We start from the raw sequence: 18,612 nt of genomic DNA on the forward strand, positions 1-18,612 counted from the left end.
GGTAACTCCTTCCTATCAGCATGAAACTTCATAAATATTTATTGCAATGATCACTTTTTATTAAACATATTTATTTATATGTCTATCTCTCATTCTAGACTTTAAGTGCCCTGCAATCAGAAACTGGACCTTGCTTTTGTATCAGCATCTAGTGGACTACTTGATAAAAACAGGTGGCTCAATAAATGCTGAATGAATGAATGAATACCATGTACCCATCCAATCAACCTAAACCAAAATTCTGGAAGCCATGTTCCATTCTTCCTTCTCCACTCACAAATGCCAATTAGTCATCAAGTCCTGTTGATTCTATCCCCTAAAGAACTCTTAAACTCATCCCCCTCCTCCCCATCTTAATGCCACAGCTCTAGTTCAGGCTCCATCATCACATGCTTGAACCAGATTTACCCCCCTCCAAACCATTCTCCATACTACTACTAGAATTTTTTTTTAATTTTTTATTACAAAAATAATACATTATTGTAAAAAAATTCAAACAATATAGAAATAAAAGCACAATACCCCACCCAGTATACAAACAAGCATGTAGCCCCCTCCCCTCCAATCCCATTACCCAGAGGTTATTACCATGAACAGTTTTGCGTATATCCTTTCAGACCTTTTCCTTTACATATACAAGTATATATAAACACATATAAATATACACACATGGTTTTATCATTTAGAAAAATGGTATCACACTTGTTACATGATTCTTCAATTTCCTTCTTCATTCAATACACAGAAAATTTCTAAAACACAAATCTGATTATATCACACCACTAGAGCTCATTGTTTCTCATAATATAAAATTCACATTCATTAGCATCAAATTCAAAGCTCTTGATGATATGCTTCCTGTCCATCTTTCAGTCTCATCTCTAGCCATTCCAGCATTGAGGGACTGGAACATAAACCACCCTAAATCCTTTCTGGAACAAGGCAGATACAAACAAACAAACAAACAAACAAACTAGGAACACACTCTGCCATTTGTGGAGTTCGGCCTTTTCACTTCATGTTATACTCTGCCTGGACTTTTCCATCTGGCAAGCTCCTACTAATTATTCAACAATCAGCTTAAACATTACCTCTAGGAAGACTGCCCTGACTTTTTCAGACATGATCACTCCTCGATTTCCCCCTATACTTTATATCTAGCTTCTTAATTGCGCTTATCTCACAGTACTATAATCATTTATTAACATATTTTGAATTCCACTCCCCCTCCTCCAACTTGATGGTGAGATCCTTTGGTAAAAGGAATGTGTCTTATTTAACTTTGCATCCCAAGGATCTGATAGAATGCTTATCATGGAGCAGATGCTCAATAACAAATCTGTTGAGGATTTTATGATTCTAGGAACATTTACTGAGTACCTATTCTGCACAGAACCATATCCTAAGCATGAAAAGAAACAGAAGACACAGTCTTTGCCCTAAGGAACTTACCATTTCCCTACCATTTCCCCTGGGGGGGGGAGGGACAGAACACATTCACATGGCAACATACCATTTCTGACATATAGGCTATTTCAAAGATATATAGCTATTTGCCTCCAATCCATTTAGGAACAAGGCATTGTATAATCAAATAATAAAATAATGGGCAGTTCAGTTTGTCCAATAGGTTTATGCTTTCAGCGTGGCACAGAGTCCACTAGAATCCAATTCTCTGTCCCAGCAGGGGGGCTGTCACCTGTTCCAGCCTGCAAATTAGAAAACTGAGAGGATACCATGCTTGGAAATTTTCTAAAACATCAAGAGGACATAAAGTTATTAGTTCTTTTATAATTTCTCTTCCTTTCCCAGGAAAAAAAATGATACTAAGAGCAATAAATGGAGTTAAAGGAGGGCACTGGAGAAGAAGGAGATTACTCTCTTTTTGTTAGTGGTAAGGGGAAGAGGGTTGCTTGGTTTTAAATCAAAAGGTGGTACAGCCCCAGGAAGATCAGCAGAGGTAATTTATTATCATTTACTTACTATTTTTTAAAGGCTACGGTATTAGTTAATCTGGTGATTTCAGGATCAGACACTGTACAAATATAAACAAATGGGGGAAAGGTGAATCACCTAGGCTGGAGAACAGGGAAGGCTGACCAAAGAGGCCCAAAGGAAGCCTCATTCATCAGAGTCCAAGTCACTGTCCCCAGCAATGGAGTGGAAATCCTCACTGTCCTCCTCGTCCTCTGACAGGTGGACCTGGCTTAGTACGCTCGGCCCAGAGCGCTGCTCTTCCTCCTCCTCATCTTCTTCCTCCTCTGATACCTCATACCCAGCGATGATGCTGAAGCTTGTGTCTTGGGTGTTCGACTTGGGATCAGGCTCCTCATAGCTCCCATAACTGAGAAGAGAAACATGTCATCTCTCAAGCTCGGACACCATCCTCTAGCTGACCAGTCCCGATCTTGGTGCCACCAAGGGATCAGCCCATCTCACATCCCCTGGACACTAAAATGACGGTTCTGGACTGTTCTACAGGTCCCTGAGAGAAAAATGATCCTATTCAAAAACATCAGCTTGCCAACTTCATATATGCAAGAATCAGAATGAAAGAAACTCCCCTACATCTAAACAACACACTGCCAGTTTACGTGACCATAAATGCTCTGACAGCCTCATAGTTTCATCTACCATTTACAGCTTCGCTCACCTACATATCCAATTAGTCAACAGTCCTGAAGATTCTACCTTTTCAATGTATCTTGTTTCTATCCCCTCCTTTCCATCCCTATTCTGCCTGCCTTGGCTTAGTCTTTTGTGATCTCTGGCCTGCACCACTTAAATCAGTCTTCATGCCTCCAGTCCTGCTCTCCCCCAATTAATTCTTCACATTTCTGCCAGAGTGCTCTTTATTTTTGTTTGTTTGTTTATTCTTAATTTTACTTTAAAAGAAACACAAGTAATGCATGTTCACTGGTTTAAAAAAATTAGAATATACACCAGAAAAAAAAATCACCAATAATTCTACCACCCAGAGATAATCTTTTGGTATATGACCTTCCAAATTTTTTTTCTATGCACTTCACTTCGATGCTTAAACATTTTTTTTTATTTACAAAATTGGAATAGTCTACATACTCTTTAGGAATCTGCTTTTCCACTAATGTTTATAATGAACATCTTTCCATGTCAATAAACATACATCTATAGCATCATTTTAATAGCTGCATGGTATTCCACTGTATGGCTGTAACATGATTTATTTCACAGTCTCTCACTAGAACATTTAAGCTGTCTTCAATTTTCCCACTATTAGAAACAATGCTGTGATAAACATCCTTGTACAAACATCTTGATGAAGGTACTTTATTATTCCCATGGAATAACTTCCTAGATATGGAATTTGGGGGCCAAAGGGGATGCACATCTTTTAAGTTTCTGATTTATAATGATAAATTGCTGTACCTCTCTCACCTACCCCATTTTATCAATTTACATTACCAACCAGTCGTTTCAGAATGCCTTTTTCCTCATGTCTTTTCCAACACTGGGCATTATCATTCATTTTAATCTTTGCCCATCTTATAGGTAAAAAATTGCATTTCATTGTTTTATTGCATTTCTTTGATTCTTAGGGAAGTTAATTTTTCATATATTTATTGGCCATCTGCATTTCTTTTGTGAATTGTTAATTCATGGCCTTCGCCCATCTTTCTTTTGGGGCACAGAGCAATCTTTCCAAAATACAGATCTGATCATACTACTCTCATTCAATGTCTGCCCCAAGTTTTCAGGCCCTTCATAATTTGGCCCCTACCTACCTCTTTAAACTGTCTATATCACACGGATCACGACCAAAAGCTCCAGCCACACTGAGCTACTTGCCTTCTCATGTGTTTCATGCCTCTGTGTCTTCATACATGCTGTTCTTGCGTCTCTGGGATGCCCTTCCCTTTCTTCTTCATTTAGCTAATTCCTATTCTGATTCCGTTTCTCTAACCAGCTCCCCTACTCCACTCCTACCTAAGTCCCAGAAAACTCCTGTCATTGCCTATCACAGCACTTTTCATGTTACACTGTGATCATCATCTGTTTGCCTGTTTTAGATTTCCCACTAGACTGAACTCCTTGAAGGAAGGGAGCTGCTTCCTTCCTAGTTGCTTTGGCACTTGTGATAAATACTTGCTGGATGAATAGACTCTTAACTGCTTGCTGCATACCTCTGGCTTAGCTGTATCATATATACCTTAAATCCAACATGTCCAAAGACAAATTCATTTTTTGCCCCCTTTCCCACTCCATCTAATACCTGTTTTTCCTCTTTCTTATCTCAGTGACATTCCCACTCATTATATATCTAATCTCCTTACCTCCTAAATCCAATTGATATACCCTCTAAACAGCTCATGAATATGTCCCTTCCCTTTCTTCCACTCCTAAAAGATCCTAGCCGAATTCCTTATCATTGCCGTAGAATCACTTAACACACAAATTTGATGTTACTTTCTTTTCCTTAAAGTGATGATTCCCATTAACCATAATCCAAATATCTTACCATGCCAATTAAGGTCCTCTACAATATAATCCCTTGCTCCCTCTAGGGTCACAACTCCCAGCAACCTCCCTTCAGTCTGGAATTTACTTTGCTATATTTCTATGCCTTTGAATATACTGCTCCAGCTCTAAGGATCTCCTCACCTGCTGCCACTTATCTACTTAGTAGATTCCTATTCATCCTGTAAGGCCCAGTACAAATCTTCCTCCATCTGTGACACTTCCCCTGATTACTCCAAACAGAGAGAGATACTCCCTCCTCAGTGGTGACTTGGCACTTTGTACTTAACTTAAGCTATATACCTCTTACCACACTGTATTTTTAATAATTTTGTTTGTATCAGTCTCTTCCACTAGACTGTGAGCTCCTCAAGGGCAGGATATGTCTTGCTCCTCTGTGTATCCCCAAGGGCCTAGCACAGTGCCTGGCCCTAGTAGGTGCTCAGGAAATGTTTGATGGATGAAAGTAATCTGATGCTGGGCCCTCTGACATCATAGCTGGGCACTGATGCCACAGCCCTGTAGAGTGTGGCTGCCGATTACCTGATGTTGCTATCCTCCAAACCATGAGAAGCCTCCCCACCGTCTCCCTCATAGGACATCATGCTTTCTTCATTTTCCATGCCCATCCTTGTGTTCTCCTGAAGCATGCGGGGCTGTTTGGGTCTTATCCCACCAGATCCCACATCCGAGTCACTTCCACTTTCACTCAGCTGGATAGCTGTGAAAAGAGACAGATCCTGAGATAAACTCGACAGAATTAACATCTTTGGCTTAGTCTTCCAGAACTAGTTAATCTCATGCATCTACACAGGCATCCTGCCTAGACTCCTAACCTCAGAGGATTGCCTAGGGTCAACATTGACCAGATCTGTAGTTTGGAAAGTGAATTAAAAAACTATTTCCTTTTTCCATTTCAGCGCAATCTATCTGGGTTTCTTGGTTTGTTTGTTTTTTTTTTTCCTATCACCTCCTCCTATACTCTTCCCCTGCCATCAACATTAATTCACAAAACATCCCAAAGCAGGATCTTTTTTCTTAATTTTCCTTCCTTGTTGCCACATATAACGCTTCTTTCTCATTTTTATCAAGTATTCAAATCAAAGCTGCTGCTTCGGCATTGCCTTTTACTCTGTCATCTTTTGTACTTCCTATGCTGTATTTCTTCACCTCTTCTATGACTAATGAATTTGATGATCCTATGAGCGAGTGCTCAGTACCCTGAGGTCTATTAATGGGACTTCAATAAAAGAGAAGCTTCTGGCAACAGCATATGTGGCCCAGAACTCCCTCCCGAATCCTGAGGGTGCCATGGTGAGCTACGTACCAGAGAAAGGATTATCTCCTTCTTCATCACTCCCGGCATCTTCCTCATCATCTTCTCCTTCAGACATAAGCAAATCCTCATACAGGACACTGGCTTGAGGCTGTTGCACAGTTCCCTCCTCTTCATCTGCAAGATCACCATCTGCATCTTCACCTTCCTGAATGAGACCAGTTGAGGATCAAAGTCCCATTAATTGACCAAGTAAGAGACCAGAAGCCACCACCAGCCCCCTCGTGCTGCCTTACAAGAAGTTAAGTAACTTTGGTGGATAGATTTGTTTAGCTGGTTCCAAAGACTAAACTCAGATTGGGCCTCACTATGGAGACCCTTTGATATCACCTGGGGATTTGGCCTGTCCTGTACTGTTGGGGCTCCTACCATATAAGGGTATAATGTAACCATAAGCTTTCTGTAAGCATACTCACTGGGGCTGGAGTCTTAGGTTTCCCATCCTCCTCCTCATCATCATACCCTTCAATATCTACATCAGAGTCTTCCTCGCCCAGCCTACCTCGGCCCTGGCGCATCTGAGTAAGGAACACAAACAGCACATCATTGAGGGACGTGCCGGTAGGAGGAGTTAACCAAGGGCTCTCACCCAGGACAGGTGCTCCTCCCTGATATCCCAGCCAACCCCACAGTTAGTGGGGGCTGTTTACACAGCTCAAGGCATGTGCATTTCCCCCCATTCATTCTTTGGAAATCACAGGTAGGGGTTAGGAAAAAAAATAAACCCAAAGAACAGGAAGGTCTTTGGTGTACTATTACTGTATCATCACAAGGAGACTCCTCCTTACTAAACCAAGCTTTCCCTAGCTTTTGTTGGACTCTTTGGGACAGGAAAAACCCTCCTGGATTTTGCACTTGCCAGTGAAACCCTGACTGAGATCAGCTGATAAGATTTCTGGCTTCACATCAGGAGGATCTGCTGACACCTCTAGAAAAGGCCAATTTTAAAGACTTAATTTTAAAAATAACTTTGATAACTCATATACAGTAAAGTAGCAGGGCAATTATTTTGAACTCTGTTTCTGAATGCAGTTGGTCTTTCTAGTCACCTGTCAGGCTACTGTGGATGCTTCACATACTTTTCACACTTGTGCCATCCCTTAAGTTCTGCTATGCCTGACCTGCCCACAGTGACAGAAGACAATGCCAGTCATATCACCTGCCACCATCCCACCCTGAAACCACATTTCCAGGCCTTCGTTCCCAGGGCCAAGGGGTCCAATCATCATCCTTAACACATGTCATATATCACCATCATCACTCCCCCATCCCTTACCCCCAAGCATACTACCAATCTCACAAAGAGAAAAAGAATATCCTACCTGTGTCATCTGCTTTTCTGGAGTGGCAGTGGGAATATCCAGGACAGACATATTGCTCTCATCTTGAAACACAGAGGCATCTCGAGACATACTGAGGGATGTGTTGGTATCATACAAATCAGGAGGCTGTGGCACAAACCATACAACTTAGCTTCTATTTAGTAAAGGGAGTAAGAAATACAGAGAACTCCCCTTTAGAGCATTCACTGCAGAAAAAGGTCATGCAGAACAATCCATTTAAAGAGAAAACATAGTTTTGACACAGCTTTATGGACAGGTTTTTGGGATTCTCACAAATGTTGCTCATTCTAGCAGAGAGGCATCTGATGTATATGATCAGAAGCCTGAAGCAGAAAAGCATCAAAGCTATGGGACAATTCTATGTCCTAACAGCCTTTATGGTCAATAACCTAATTTCTTCTAAGCCTTGTCTTACTGATTTTAGGCCCAGGGCTTCATACCAGTGCTATTTGGAGCCTTTGGTTTAGCAAATGAGATAAAGAAATTTCAATTCCAACCAGAGCATGGAATGGGGTAATAGCTTATGAGCTCACCAGAGGATGCTACAAGGCAAAATGGTATGGTGAAAAACCATGGACTTTGGAGTAAACTGCCCTGGGTTTGAGTCCTGGCTCCACCATTTGGTAGCTGAGTAACTTTAACAAATTGCTTAATTTCTCTAAGCCTTGGTTTCCTCAACTGTAAAACATGGATGATAACGTCTACCTCACAAGGTTGTTTGGGAGAATTAAGAGATGTGTATATGCTCCTTACCCAATGCTTGGTAGTCAACAAATTATAGCTCCCTTTCTTCTTCCCTCTCCTGAAGAGAACAGGGATTTAGCAAATGGACTATTCAGTGAAAGGAGGGCAGGAGCAACTAAAAAAGAACAGCCTGGAAAAGCAGGAAAATGTTCTCTAAATAGCTGGCTGAGGGTAGAAATATTACGCGGCTATTAAAAAACGTTTTCAAAGACTATTTACTGAAATAAAATGCTCACAATGTAATGTAACGTGAAAACAAGACACAAAATCATAATGACCAATTTCACTTTAAAAATGTGTCTATAAACACACACACACACACACACACACACGTTACAGATTTGAAACACACCAAAATATTCACAGTGGTTGGTTCTTTCTGAGTGGTGGACTTGATTTTAGCTAACTTATTTATTGTGTATATTTTCCAATTTGTCCCAATTGAACATTACTGTTATCAACAAAAAACCCACACGTGTTACTCTGTTGTTGGATTTGTTGTTGTTTTTAAAGCAAACAAACAAGGCCGATTGGGAACAGGGTTTTGGAGGAAGAGAGGCAAAATAGAATTCAAAGCATTACAGTGCAGATACAAACTGTTGTGGAACAAAAGAAGAGAAAATTAGGGAATGAAACGCTATGTGGGAAAATGTAAAGCAAGCAATTTTAGATAGTGTTAAGCTAAATGTATGGTGCAGTACAAGCTGGGTAGTAATAGTTGAGTGAAAATACATTATTGATTACCACCATTTAGAGCTGGAAGTAAAGTATGATTACTGTCATGTTTCTATACAACGAAACTGTATTATGGCAGGTTAAAACACAAACACACCTTAATAGTATTTGGGTTTGAGTGTAGTAAGGACAATCACTCATGTGCATCTCCTTCAGGTTTAGAGGTAATGAATTGGGCTTACTATTTTAAAAATGTGTATATATGAGTGAAGGTAATGATGAAGAGTGAACTGGAATAATGAAGAGGCAATATCTACATCCTACTCTTCACAGGAGATCCTCTAATAACTGCACCAAACAATAGCTACTGCTCAGGAGGGAGAACACTTGCCAGGTTTTCCTCAGCCATTTGAGATAGCGTGAGAGGGGAAGGGAAGAAAGGAAAATGACTTCTGGGTCTAAGGCTTTGACTCACCAAAAGGCTAGCCTTAGGCTGTCACAGACCAGAGAAAGCCAGTGCCACTCAGTTGCTAGACTCTCTTGACGAATGATGGCTAAAACCCGGCTTTAACTTACCAGAAAGGGTCTTGTGGAAGCTGTGGGCCTATTAGCAAATACGACCTTCCTTCCTGGGCAACATCACTCACCCAAGCCCCCTTGACCCAATCTGCCCACATACTCCAAAAGCCTTTCCTTGTTCTGGGCCTGGAAGAAGTATCTTAGGGCTCTTTATACTTGGCCCCTCAGTGACCTAGGTTTTGGGGTGAAAGAGAAAGTAAAAGATAGATGGGGAGAGTGCATGAAAGAGATATAGACAGCAATTATCCAACAGAGATCACACGTTATTAGTTCAGAGTGAAACCTGAGCAGGTGGGAAAAAGTTTTCCAGTAGGGAATTGGGAGGAATTTGCATTAGAATATTTGGTTAAATTTGAAAGGGTCTCTGAGAACCCTGTAGATGACTTTCATACAGATAAGGAAATAAACATTTACTGAATGTCTACTATGTGCTAGGCAAATGACCTTGTTTCATGTTTACAAATCTTGAAAAGTACATTTCAGAGAAAAGGAAACTGGATTAGAGAGGTTAACTTCCCAAGTTCACAAAGCTAGATAGTAGCAGAGCTAAGACTCAAACCCAGGACTGTTTTATACCAAACTTCATGTACTTTCCACTTTACCATAGTGCCTCCAATACAGTTATATTCTGGTAAGGCCTAGTCTTCAAATATGCCGGCCCTTTAAGAGTACAGTATAGATGAAACAGACTCTTAGTATATTCAAGGGTCAGATCAGAAAGACTAAAAATTTCTTATTAATCTGGCGCTCTAGTGTTTGACATGAAAATTTAAGAACATTTACCTGTCTTCATTTACGAGGAGAGGTAGTCAGTCCAGGAAAATGGGTGACATTTGAGCTACACTGAGATATTTCAGAGGAAATGAGTAATCAGGCATCTATAAGGCACAGGAACAACGTGGCCCATGTCTATACTCTAGGGATGTCCTAGAATCTCAATGCATGGCACAAGGGAGCTCCAGAGACTCAAGAGGATGCCTCTGGCCATGGTAATCAAGAATCTGGTATTCCTAAATACTGCCTAAATAACTAAGACTCCACCCCATTCATTCATCCCATACCTGTCTCTACTGGATTCAACAAGGCTACCAAGACCCATGGCCCTCACTCACCTTAGCCTTTGAGAAGACAAGAAAGCACACGAAAGGCATATGAAGAGGAAGGACAGAGAAGAAGGGTGTCTCAGTAAACACATCTGTTAACATGCTCCCAATTTCCCAAACCAATAAGAAAACTGTAAGAGGAGGTTTCTAGTCCTCAGACTCACCTGAGGTGTATAAGGCCCTGGGGTCATTGGGTCCAAGCTTTCTAATTCTGCTTCCTCCAAAGCTGCTTCTTTAGCTGTACAAATATCCTTCTCAAGTTGAGTCAAATGCTCATCGTACTGAGAAATAAAGAAATTTCGTGAATTCATTCAACAAAAGTTGTAAAAAGAGCAAAGGAAAATCCCTGTCTTCAAGGAGCTTCTCTTCTAGTGGCAGGACACATGTGATCATTAAAGTAAATAATTACATAGTTATTAAAAACACTTAGTGCTAGGTAAGAAAATAAAGCAAGGAAAGAAATAAGGGATGTGGGTTGAGGGTTGGGGTGGGATAGTACATTTTAAAACAGGATAGGCAGAGAAAGCCTCCTCATCGCTCTAGGGAACAAAGGGATTCCAGAAAGCTAGATCCTAAGGGGACTGCCTCTTTACCACTTACCTCAGTCAGTGTCTGGTAACAGATGTTCATAATCTCCTGAGCAGTCTTAGTATACTGACTTTCAGGCCCTATAAATGAAAAAAGAGAATGCCATTACCTTTGCAGACTTTAATTCCAGAAACTTACATTCTGTCGCCAGCAGTGGTGTCCCCTTATCCTAGATCCAAAAAATCATGCTTCAGCTTTAACTTGGACTCTTGCTCTACTTTCGGAGGTAGAAAATTTTAAACACATACAAAAACAGAGACTCTAATAAAATGAACTCCCATGTACTCAGTGTCGATGATTATCAATACATGGTCAATCCTGCTTCATTTACACCAACTTTCAAACTCTTCCTGAATTATTCTGAAGCAAATTCCAGCATTTCATTTCATCCACAAATTGTTCAGTATGTGTATTTAAAGACTTAAAAAAAAATAATTATGTATGATACTATAATGGTAGATACATGTCATTATACATCTGTCAAAATCCATAGGATGTACAATACCCAGAGTGAACCCTAATGCAAACTACGGACTTTGGGTGATAATATGTCAATGTAGATTCATCGATTATAACAAATGTACCACCTGAGTGGGGGACGTTGATAACAGGGGAGGCTGTGCATGTATGGGGCACAGGGTACATGGGAACTCTCTATACCTTCTGTTCAATTTTGCTCTCAACTGCTCTAAAAAATAGTCTATTTTAAAAAAAACCAACTATATTACACCTAAAATAGTTAATAATAATTCTTTAATATTATTAAACAGCTAGTCAATATTCAAATTTCCCTGACTGTTTTACAAATGTTCTTTGACATTTGATTTTTTGGAATCATAATCCAAATAAGGTCCACACACTGCATGTGACTGATGTATCTCTTTAAGATACTTAAGCTACTAGGTGATTCTTAACCAAACTACACAGTTCCCCATACAGCTTTCGTCACAAGTTGCAAACTGGTGTCTTGCAGGTCAATCCAAATATGGCTCAAAAAAAATCAGTTCAGGTGGTGATCGTTTTGTAATGTGCAGAAATGTCAAACTGTACTTTATACCTGAAACTAACATATTGTTGTAGGTCAATTACACTTCAATTAAAAAAATCACTTCAGTTTGTGAAAATGGATTAAGCTGTGCACTCATAATATATACACTTTTCTGTATGTAAACTATACCTCGATAAAAAGTGAAAAAAACCTTAATTAGTTGGCAACATTTAACAATCAAGAGATTTCACATAAAAACCCAAATGTCTGGCTCCTTTTAAAAAATTAAAAGAGGGGCTTCCTAGGTGGCGCAGTGGTTAAGAATCCGCCTGCCAAAGCAGAGGTCACGGGTTCGATCCTAGCTCCAGGAAGATCCCACATGTCGCGGAGCAACTAAGCCTGTGTGCCAAAAAAATAAAAAATTAAAAGATGTGGCAACACAGGGTCAGTATTCTCACAAGGCACCAATGGGCTGGATCTGAGTAGCAGCTGCCCCTTTTAGATAAGGCATGTGTTTCCCAGGTTACCATAGTCCCTACCAGGTCTGCTTAACTCCTTTATGCCTGGAGCCTGAAGGCATCTGAGTTTTTATTCCCTGCTTTAAGTGCTTTATAATATTCTTTAACATACTGTTCATTCACCTACTCATTCATAAAACATTTCTGAGTATCTTCTAGGTGCCAGACATTAAACACAGAAATAAGTAAGATATAGACCATATCCTCAAGAAGCTTATGGTCTAGCACAGTGAGATAGACTATAAACAAAGGGGGTGATACAATGCAGTGAAAAAATATATATAGGATTCAGTAGAGGCATAGAGGAGGAAGTGGCCAAATTCTGGGATGTAAGAGGGAAAGAAGAATTAAGTAAGGCTTCACAGAGGAAGTGTTCCTTGAATTAAACCTACTACTTATCAGGATGTAAAGGATAAAAAATATACCACATGTGAAGTTTTCATGCCATTGCAAGCTATTATACAAACAAATAAGTCTTCTTCAGTTAAAGCCTCTCATAAGCATAGGTCATCTATTCTTTATAAAAGATGTAAAATAAAGTTGTGTCCTCATACAAGCTGACTGTGCCAAACACAAACCAGAAAGAAAACTCAGTCAACCAAAAGATACTCAGGACACATATAAAGACAGCCAGAGCTGGCTCACAGTCAAGAACAGTTTGAGTGATAAGAAGACCGAAGTTTCTGAGTTCTAATCTCCTACGGCCACCAGTAGGTTGGTCCTCAAAGTACTGACAGAGACAGACTGCAAAAGTTATCAGACAAGCTTTCATGTTGATAGAAATGCATGACAAAACAGGCTGCACAGAGGTTACAGGCCTCCTTCACCAAGCCAGTACAACATCAGCTTATTACAGTATCCTGGCTCTTATACCTACAAGGACCTGACTCATCGCTAAAATTCCAGCCTATGGATTAAGAATTCAGCGCTTCAGTTTTGAAACCTAAACATAAACCAACCCTTTCAATATCTCAATGCTCTCATTTATAATACAGGGAAAAATTAGCTTTAATACATTTGCAAAGTTTTCTCTCTTACTTCAAACCATTTTAAAGATGTGACCTCTTCATTCCCCGTCTTCTTTGCAACACACAACTCTAAAGAAATACCCACTAATAATACCACCAGAATATAAAAAATACACTTATTTATAAAGCTGATACACTTCTCTATGTGTTTTGATTACCACCTGTGTCTGTTCTCAGTTTTTGACAGCCCATGCTCTCCAGAGCTACAAGGGTTTCAGCTATTTAACTCTATTACTCTACTATATGCAAAATGGCACTGATGTATAATATTTTTGATGAAAGATGGTGGTGGTGGTGGCAAACCACTGTTAACACCACCGTAAAAGGATAAAAATACCCAGATATTTTCTTATCCCTACCTATACCAGAAATTCTTGAATGGGGTGGTAATGAGAGAGATCCACGAACCTCTTGAAACTGTAAACAAAATTCTGTATGTAATATATATTTTTTCCGAGCAGAAGATCCATAGTTTTCCATCAGATTCTGAAAGGGGTCCATAACCACCTCCATAAAGCTAAAAATATTGCTCTACATTCGGCAGCAATCAGGTGCTTACTAAAAGTAGAACAATCAGCTTTAAGTTTCACAGCTTAGGAAGAAAAGAGTCATCCGGTGAAAAGACGTACACAGACAACAGGGCCTCTGCTGGAATAATAAAGATACTGGGGCTATTGTGGGGGAAAAAAAGAGTAAGTAGGAACTGAATTCCAATTTCCCAGTCCACAAAGGATTACTATACAGAAAATCAGAATTGATAGAGTAATTTCCAGAATGACATGAAAATGAATATGAAAGATAAGACTGTCTATGAATTATCACTGTGTCCTACAGGAGAACAAGCGACCCATTTCCAAAAGGAATGTTTTTTCTGAATATATCTTGTTCTTCTCTCTCCTTATTTAGTAAATCATGGCAAAGCAACTGCAAATGTCAAAGAAATATATTTATGTTTATACTTTGCCTCATTCATAAGGATTGGCAGTAGCCTACAGAATCACATGTAATTCAAATCCAAATGTCCTTAAATAGTGATAATTCCAATGACAGCTTTGCAAAGTTGATATTCCACCAAAATCAAAGAAAATTCCCTTTGTCATTTCTAAGTTAATTTCCCTCTTTAGTAATGTCAGGAGAAAAAAAGAAAGTTATAAGCTTTCTGGTTCTAGTTAGAGAGGAAAGCAAGTATTACTGCTATCTAAAAGGTTTCAGAGAAAAATACCAGTGGTGTTGGTGAGCTGTCCTGCACAACCAAGAGAAGGGGTTCTGTGATCACTCGGAAGCTCACATTTCCTTTGAGAACATTCCCACAAATTCTAAAAATAACCTTCCTCCTAAGAAGATGAGCACTGTGCCAAAACAAGCATAAATCATTATCCTGACAGTGAACGGCATGGGGGATATGCATGTGTTGCAATGTGACTCATTAAAATTAAAAAATAAAATCTCAGTAGCAGTAGAAAGATTTTTTTAAAAAATCAGTGCCAGATTTAAAAAGAAAAAATCTGCACAGCTAACTTCTAAAGAAACCAAAATTACTAAATTCAATCATGCATAGTCCACAGATCCCCCAAAAATGAGCTTGGGCTCTCCCAATTCTTAGATATTTATCTCAAACTAGGTCCAGAAAAGGTAAAAAGAGAAGTGAATCTAATCTTTCGGACTGTAGCTAGGCTCTTTACGTTAGGTATGACGTGGATCAAATGCAAATTAAGATGTTTAGTTTCCAAGATAAGAGGTTTGAGCTCTCAAACCAGAGTAACAGAACCTCACTCAGAATCTGGACTAGAAACTCAAGAAACTAGAAACTATCCAGAGGGGAACTGGGGTAATAAATCTCACTGGGCATGGGTAGGATTTACATTCAGGACCTACCTGATAAAAAGCCCCAAAGAATTAAAACACTTTTTTTCCCCAAATGGAGCATTCCATTAAGCAACTTAAAAAATAGCTAAACACTCATATGTCAACAATTAGAAAAATAACAATATAGACAATTCAAAACACCTTTTCCTATAGAGTAAAATTTATAACAACATAACTCTTCATTTTTAAGTACTTACTATAAGCCAGATACAGTGCCAGGCTCTGATGATACAAAGATAAAAAATAAAAAACAGAACAAACAAAAAACAAAAGATAAGTCCTTGTCCTTGATACCCTTTCATAGCTTCACGAAAGATAATTTCAATAACATACCAAGCACTAAGGGATGGTAGAAAAAGTAGCAACTGTGTTAGAGAATGAGGCAGTGTTAAAGAACACTTCCCTGACATTGTGTTCATCAGGTCAACAGTGATATGCCAACTGCCAAATCCACTCAACATTTTTCAGACTCAACCCTAGAAGTGCTATGTTACATTTACAATTGACATTCACTTTCTTCCTTGAAACTCTCTAAACTCGTGCTTCTATAGCACCACTCTCCATTTTTTCTTGGTACTGCACCTCTTTCTTTGGCCATTAGTTCATTCAACAGATATTTACTGAGTGTTTACGATGTGCCAAGCATTATCCTACACACAGGGGATATAAGACAGACGTGGTTCCTGCCTTCATGGAGCTTACAGCAATCACTTATTAGATTTAGGCCACTAAGTCTACCTGTGCCCATTTTTCTTTCTATACTCTTCACCTAACTCTATATGACACCAACTATAATAGCTTACACAGAATAAACACAGGGAAGTTAACATTGATTTATATCCCTCATGGTAATAAGGTTTTGTTTTGTTTCTCCTGGCACCACAGAAAATACACTGCCTTGAAAATACATTACAAAAACTCCCAAGCTGAAAGAAAGCCTGTTTTTCTATATCTCCTTTTTCTTTTAATAAAAAATAATCTTTATTTTCTGGAATAATGTTTTAGAAAATGTGGGTTTTGTTGTAGCCCTAACATTTTCTGGTGCATATTTGTTTTCTAGTATATTATATCTCACTCACCGTAAGTACAGGACTTTCAGTGAGATGCTGCCTTATAACAGATTGCTGTATCACTATTTACTAGCTCAATACAGTACATGAGAAGAAGGCAAGTTATGGACATATGTCTATTCCCTATCAAATTTAAGCAGATACTGAATTCTTGAACAAAGAAGTATTCTCACAGAAATGAAATCTCAAATGACAATTACCACTGGGCAATCTCCCTCTACTTCAGCCACAGTATTTTTGTTTACTTTGTATACATACACACACACATATATGTATATTATTGAGGTATAGATGATTTATATTATATTAGTTTCAGGTGTATAACATAGAAATCCAAAATTATCATAGATTATACTCTATTTAATTATAAAATATTGGCTGTATTCCCTGTGTTGTACAACATATCACTGTACCTTTTTTATACATAGGAGCTGCCACAGAATTTTTTTAAGTTGACGTATAGTTGATTTACAATGTTGTGATAGTTTCAGGTGTACAGCAAAGTGATTTAGTTATACATCTATATATATATTCTTTTTCAGATTCTTTTTCATTAGAGGTTATTACAAGATATTGAATATAGTTCCCTGTGCTGTACAGTAGGTCCTGTTGCTTATCTATTTTATATACAGTAGTGTGTATCTGTAAATTCCAAACTCCTAATTTATCCCTCCCCTCACCTTTCCTCTTTGGTAACTGTAAATATGTTTCCTATGTATGTGAGTCTATTCCTGCTTTGTAAATAAGTTCTTTTGCATTTCTCTGTCTGACTTACTACATTTAGTATGATAATCTCCAGGTCCATCCCATGTTGCTACAAATGGCATTATTTCATTCTTTTTTATGGCTTAGTAACATTCCATTGCGCGCACACGTGTGTGTGTGTGTGTGTGTGTGTGTGTGTGTGTGTGTGTGTGTATTACATCTTCTTTATCCATTCATCTGTTGATGGACATTTAGGTTGCTTCCATGCCTTGGTTATTGTAAACAGTGCTGCTATAAACATTGGGGTGCATGTATCTTTTTTTTTTCTTTTTTTTCTGGCCACGCGCCACACAGCATGTGGGATCTTAGCTCCCCAACCAGGGATTGAACTCGTGCCCCCTGCAGTGGAAGCATGGAGTCTTAAACACTGGACCACCAGGGAAGTCCCTTTGCATGTATCTTTTTGAATTAGAGTTTTCCTCTTTTCCAGATAAATGCCCAGGAGTGGAATTGCTGGATCATATGGTAACTTTATTTTTAGTTTTTTTAAGGAACCTCCATACTCTTCTCCATAGTGAGCAGCAACAGTATTTTTAAAAGCAAAGTAGAAATCCAATTTAGGTTTTTTCCCAGAAACATTCAAAATGATATTCAGTTCATTCTTTTGCCTTTTTGAGTCATATGTGGACAGATTTTACTTTAAAAAGGTCACATACTTAGAAGAATGAAAAATTTCCATAATATAATGTCAAGTGGAAAAAAGAAAATTATAGAACAGAATGTATGCTTTCATTTGTAAAAAAAAAAAAAAAAAAAAAAAAAAAAGTACATGGTATGTATAGAAAAAGGCCCAGAATGCTTCACACCAAAACTAACAGTACTCTGAAGAATGGGGTGGGAAGAGGGGAAGGACAGGGAGATTTTTCCTTTTCACTTTATACAATTCTATATGGTTTGATTTTTTTTTAATGTGCATGTAATTTTTTATGATAGAAAATTTTAATTTAAGTTATGTACTTGAATTTTACAGAAATAATTTGGCAAAGATTTTAAAACACTGATAATTTCCAGTGTTGGAAAGGTTGTAGGGAAACAGGCATTCTCCTTCACTGTTATTTTTATTTTTATTATAAACAGGTACGGCCCTTTTGGAACACAATTTTAGAACATCTATCAAAATTTCCTACAAAAATATTCCTACAAATGTGCAAGGATATCAATGATGATACATATATGTATGCTATGGAATACACTAAAAAGAATGATAGAGATCTCTATGTACAACAATAAGACAGGATCAGTAAAGATGTCAATTCTCCCCAAACTGATCTATAGGTTTAACTCAATTCCTATCAAAATCCCAGCAAGACTTTTTTGGAGATACAGACAAGATTCTTCTAAAATGTATGTGGAAAGGCAAAAGAATAAGAAAACCATTTAGAAAAAGAATAAAGTGAGAGGAATCACTCTACCTGATGATAAGACTTACTATATAGCTACAGTAATCATGGCAGTCTGCAGAGAGACAGATACATAGGTCAGTGGAACAAAATAAATCCAGAAATAGACCCA

The 18,612-nt window shown here is 38.6% G+C and overlaps 1 protein-coding gene across 8 annotated transcripts in view; it reads right to left on the minus strand.

Moving 5' to 3' along the window:
* Positions 1 to 378: 378 nt before the first annotated feature.
* TAF1 (TATA-box binding protein associated factor 1) overlaps positions 379 to 18,612 on the minus strand; it is a 68,313-nt gene continuing 50,079 nt past the window's right edge. For 2 of the 8 annotated variants that reach the window (XM_057719239.1, XM_057719240.1), the window contains exons 33-39: positions 10,878 to 10,945; positions 10,442 to 10,558; positions 7,156 to 7,281; positions 6,250 to 6,351; positions 5,825 to 5,981; positions 5,041 to 5,218; positions 382 to 2,344 (exon numbers count right to left, since the gene is read on the minus strand). In XM_057719239.1, the coding sequence (XP_057575222.1) occupies positions 2,122 to 2,344; positions 5,041 to 5,218; positions 5,825 to 5,981; positions 6,250 to 6,351; positions 7,156 to 7,281; positions 10,442 to 10,558; positions 10,878 to 10,945 (971 nt within the window). In that variant the 3' untranslated portion in view covers positions 382 to 2,121. Of the gene's footprint in view, positions 2,345 to 5,040; positions 5,219 to 5,824; positions 5,982 to 6,249; positions 6,352 to 7,155; positions 7,282 to 10,441; positions 10,559 to 10,877; positions 10,946 to 18,612 lie in introns of all 8 variants that reach the window. The other 6 variants (XM_057719242.1, XM_057719245.1, XM_057719243.1 and 3 more) reach the window with 4 other exon arrangements.

This window comes from Hippopotamus amphibius, chromosome X, assembly GCF_030028045.1.
Source record: "Hippopotamus amphibius kiboko isolate mHipAmp2 chromosome X, mHipAmp2.hap2, whole genome shotgun sequence".
NCBI lineage: Eukaryota > Metazoa > Chordata > Mammalia > Artiodactyla > Hippopotamidae > Hippopotamus > Hippopotamus amphibius.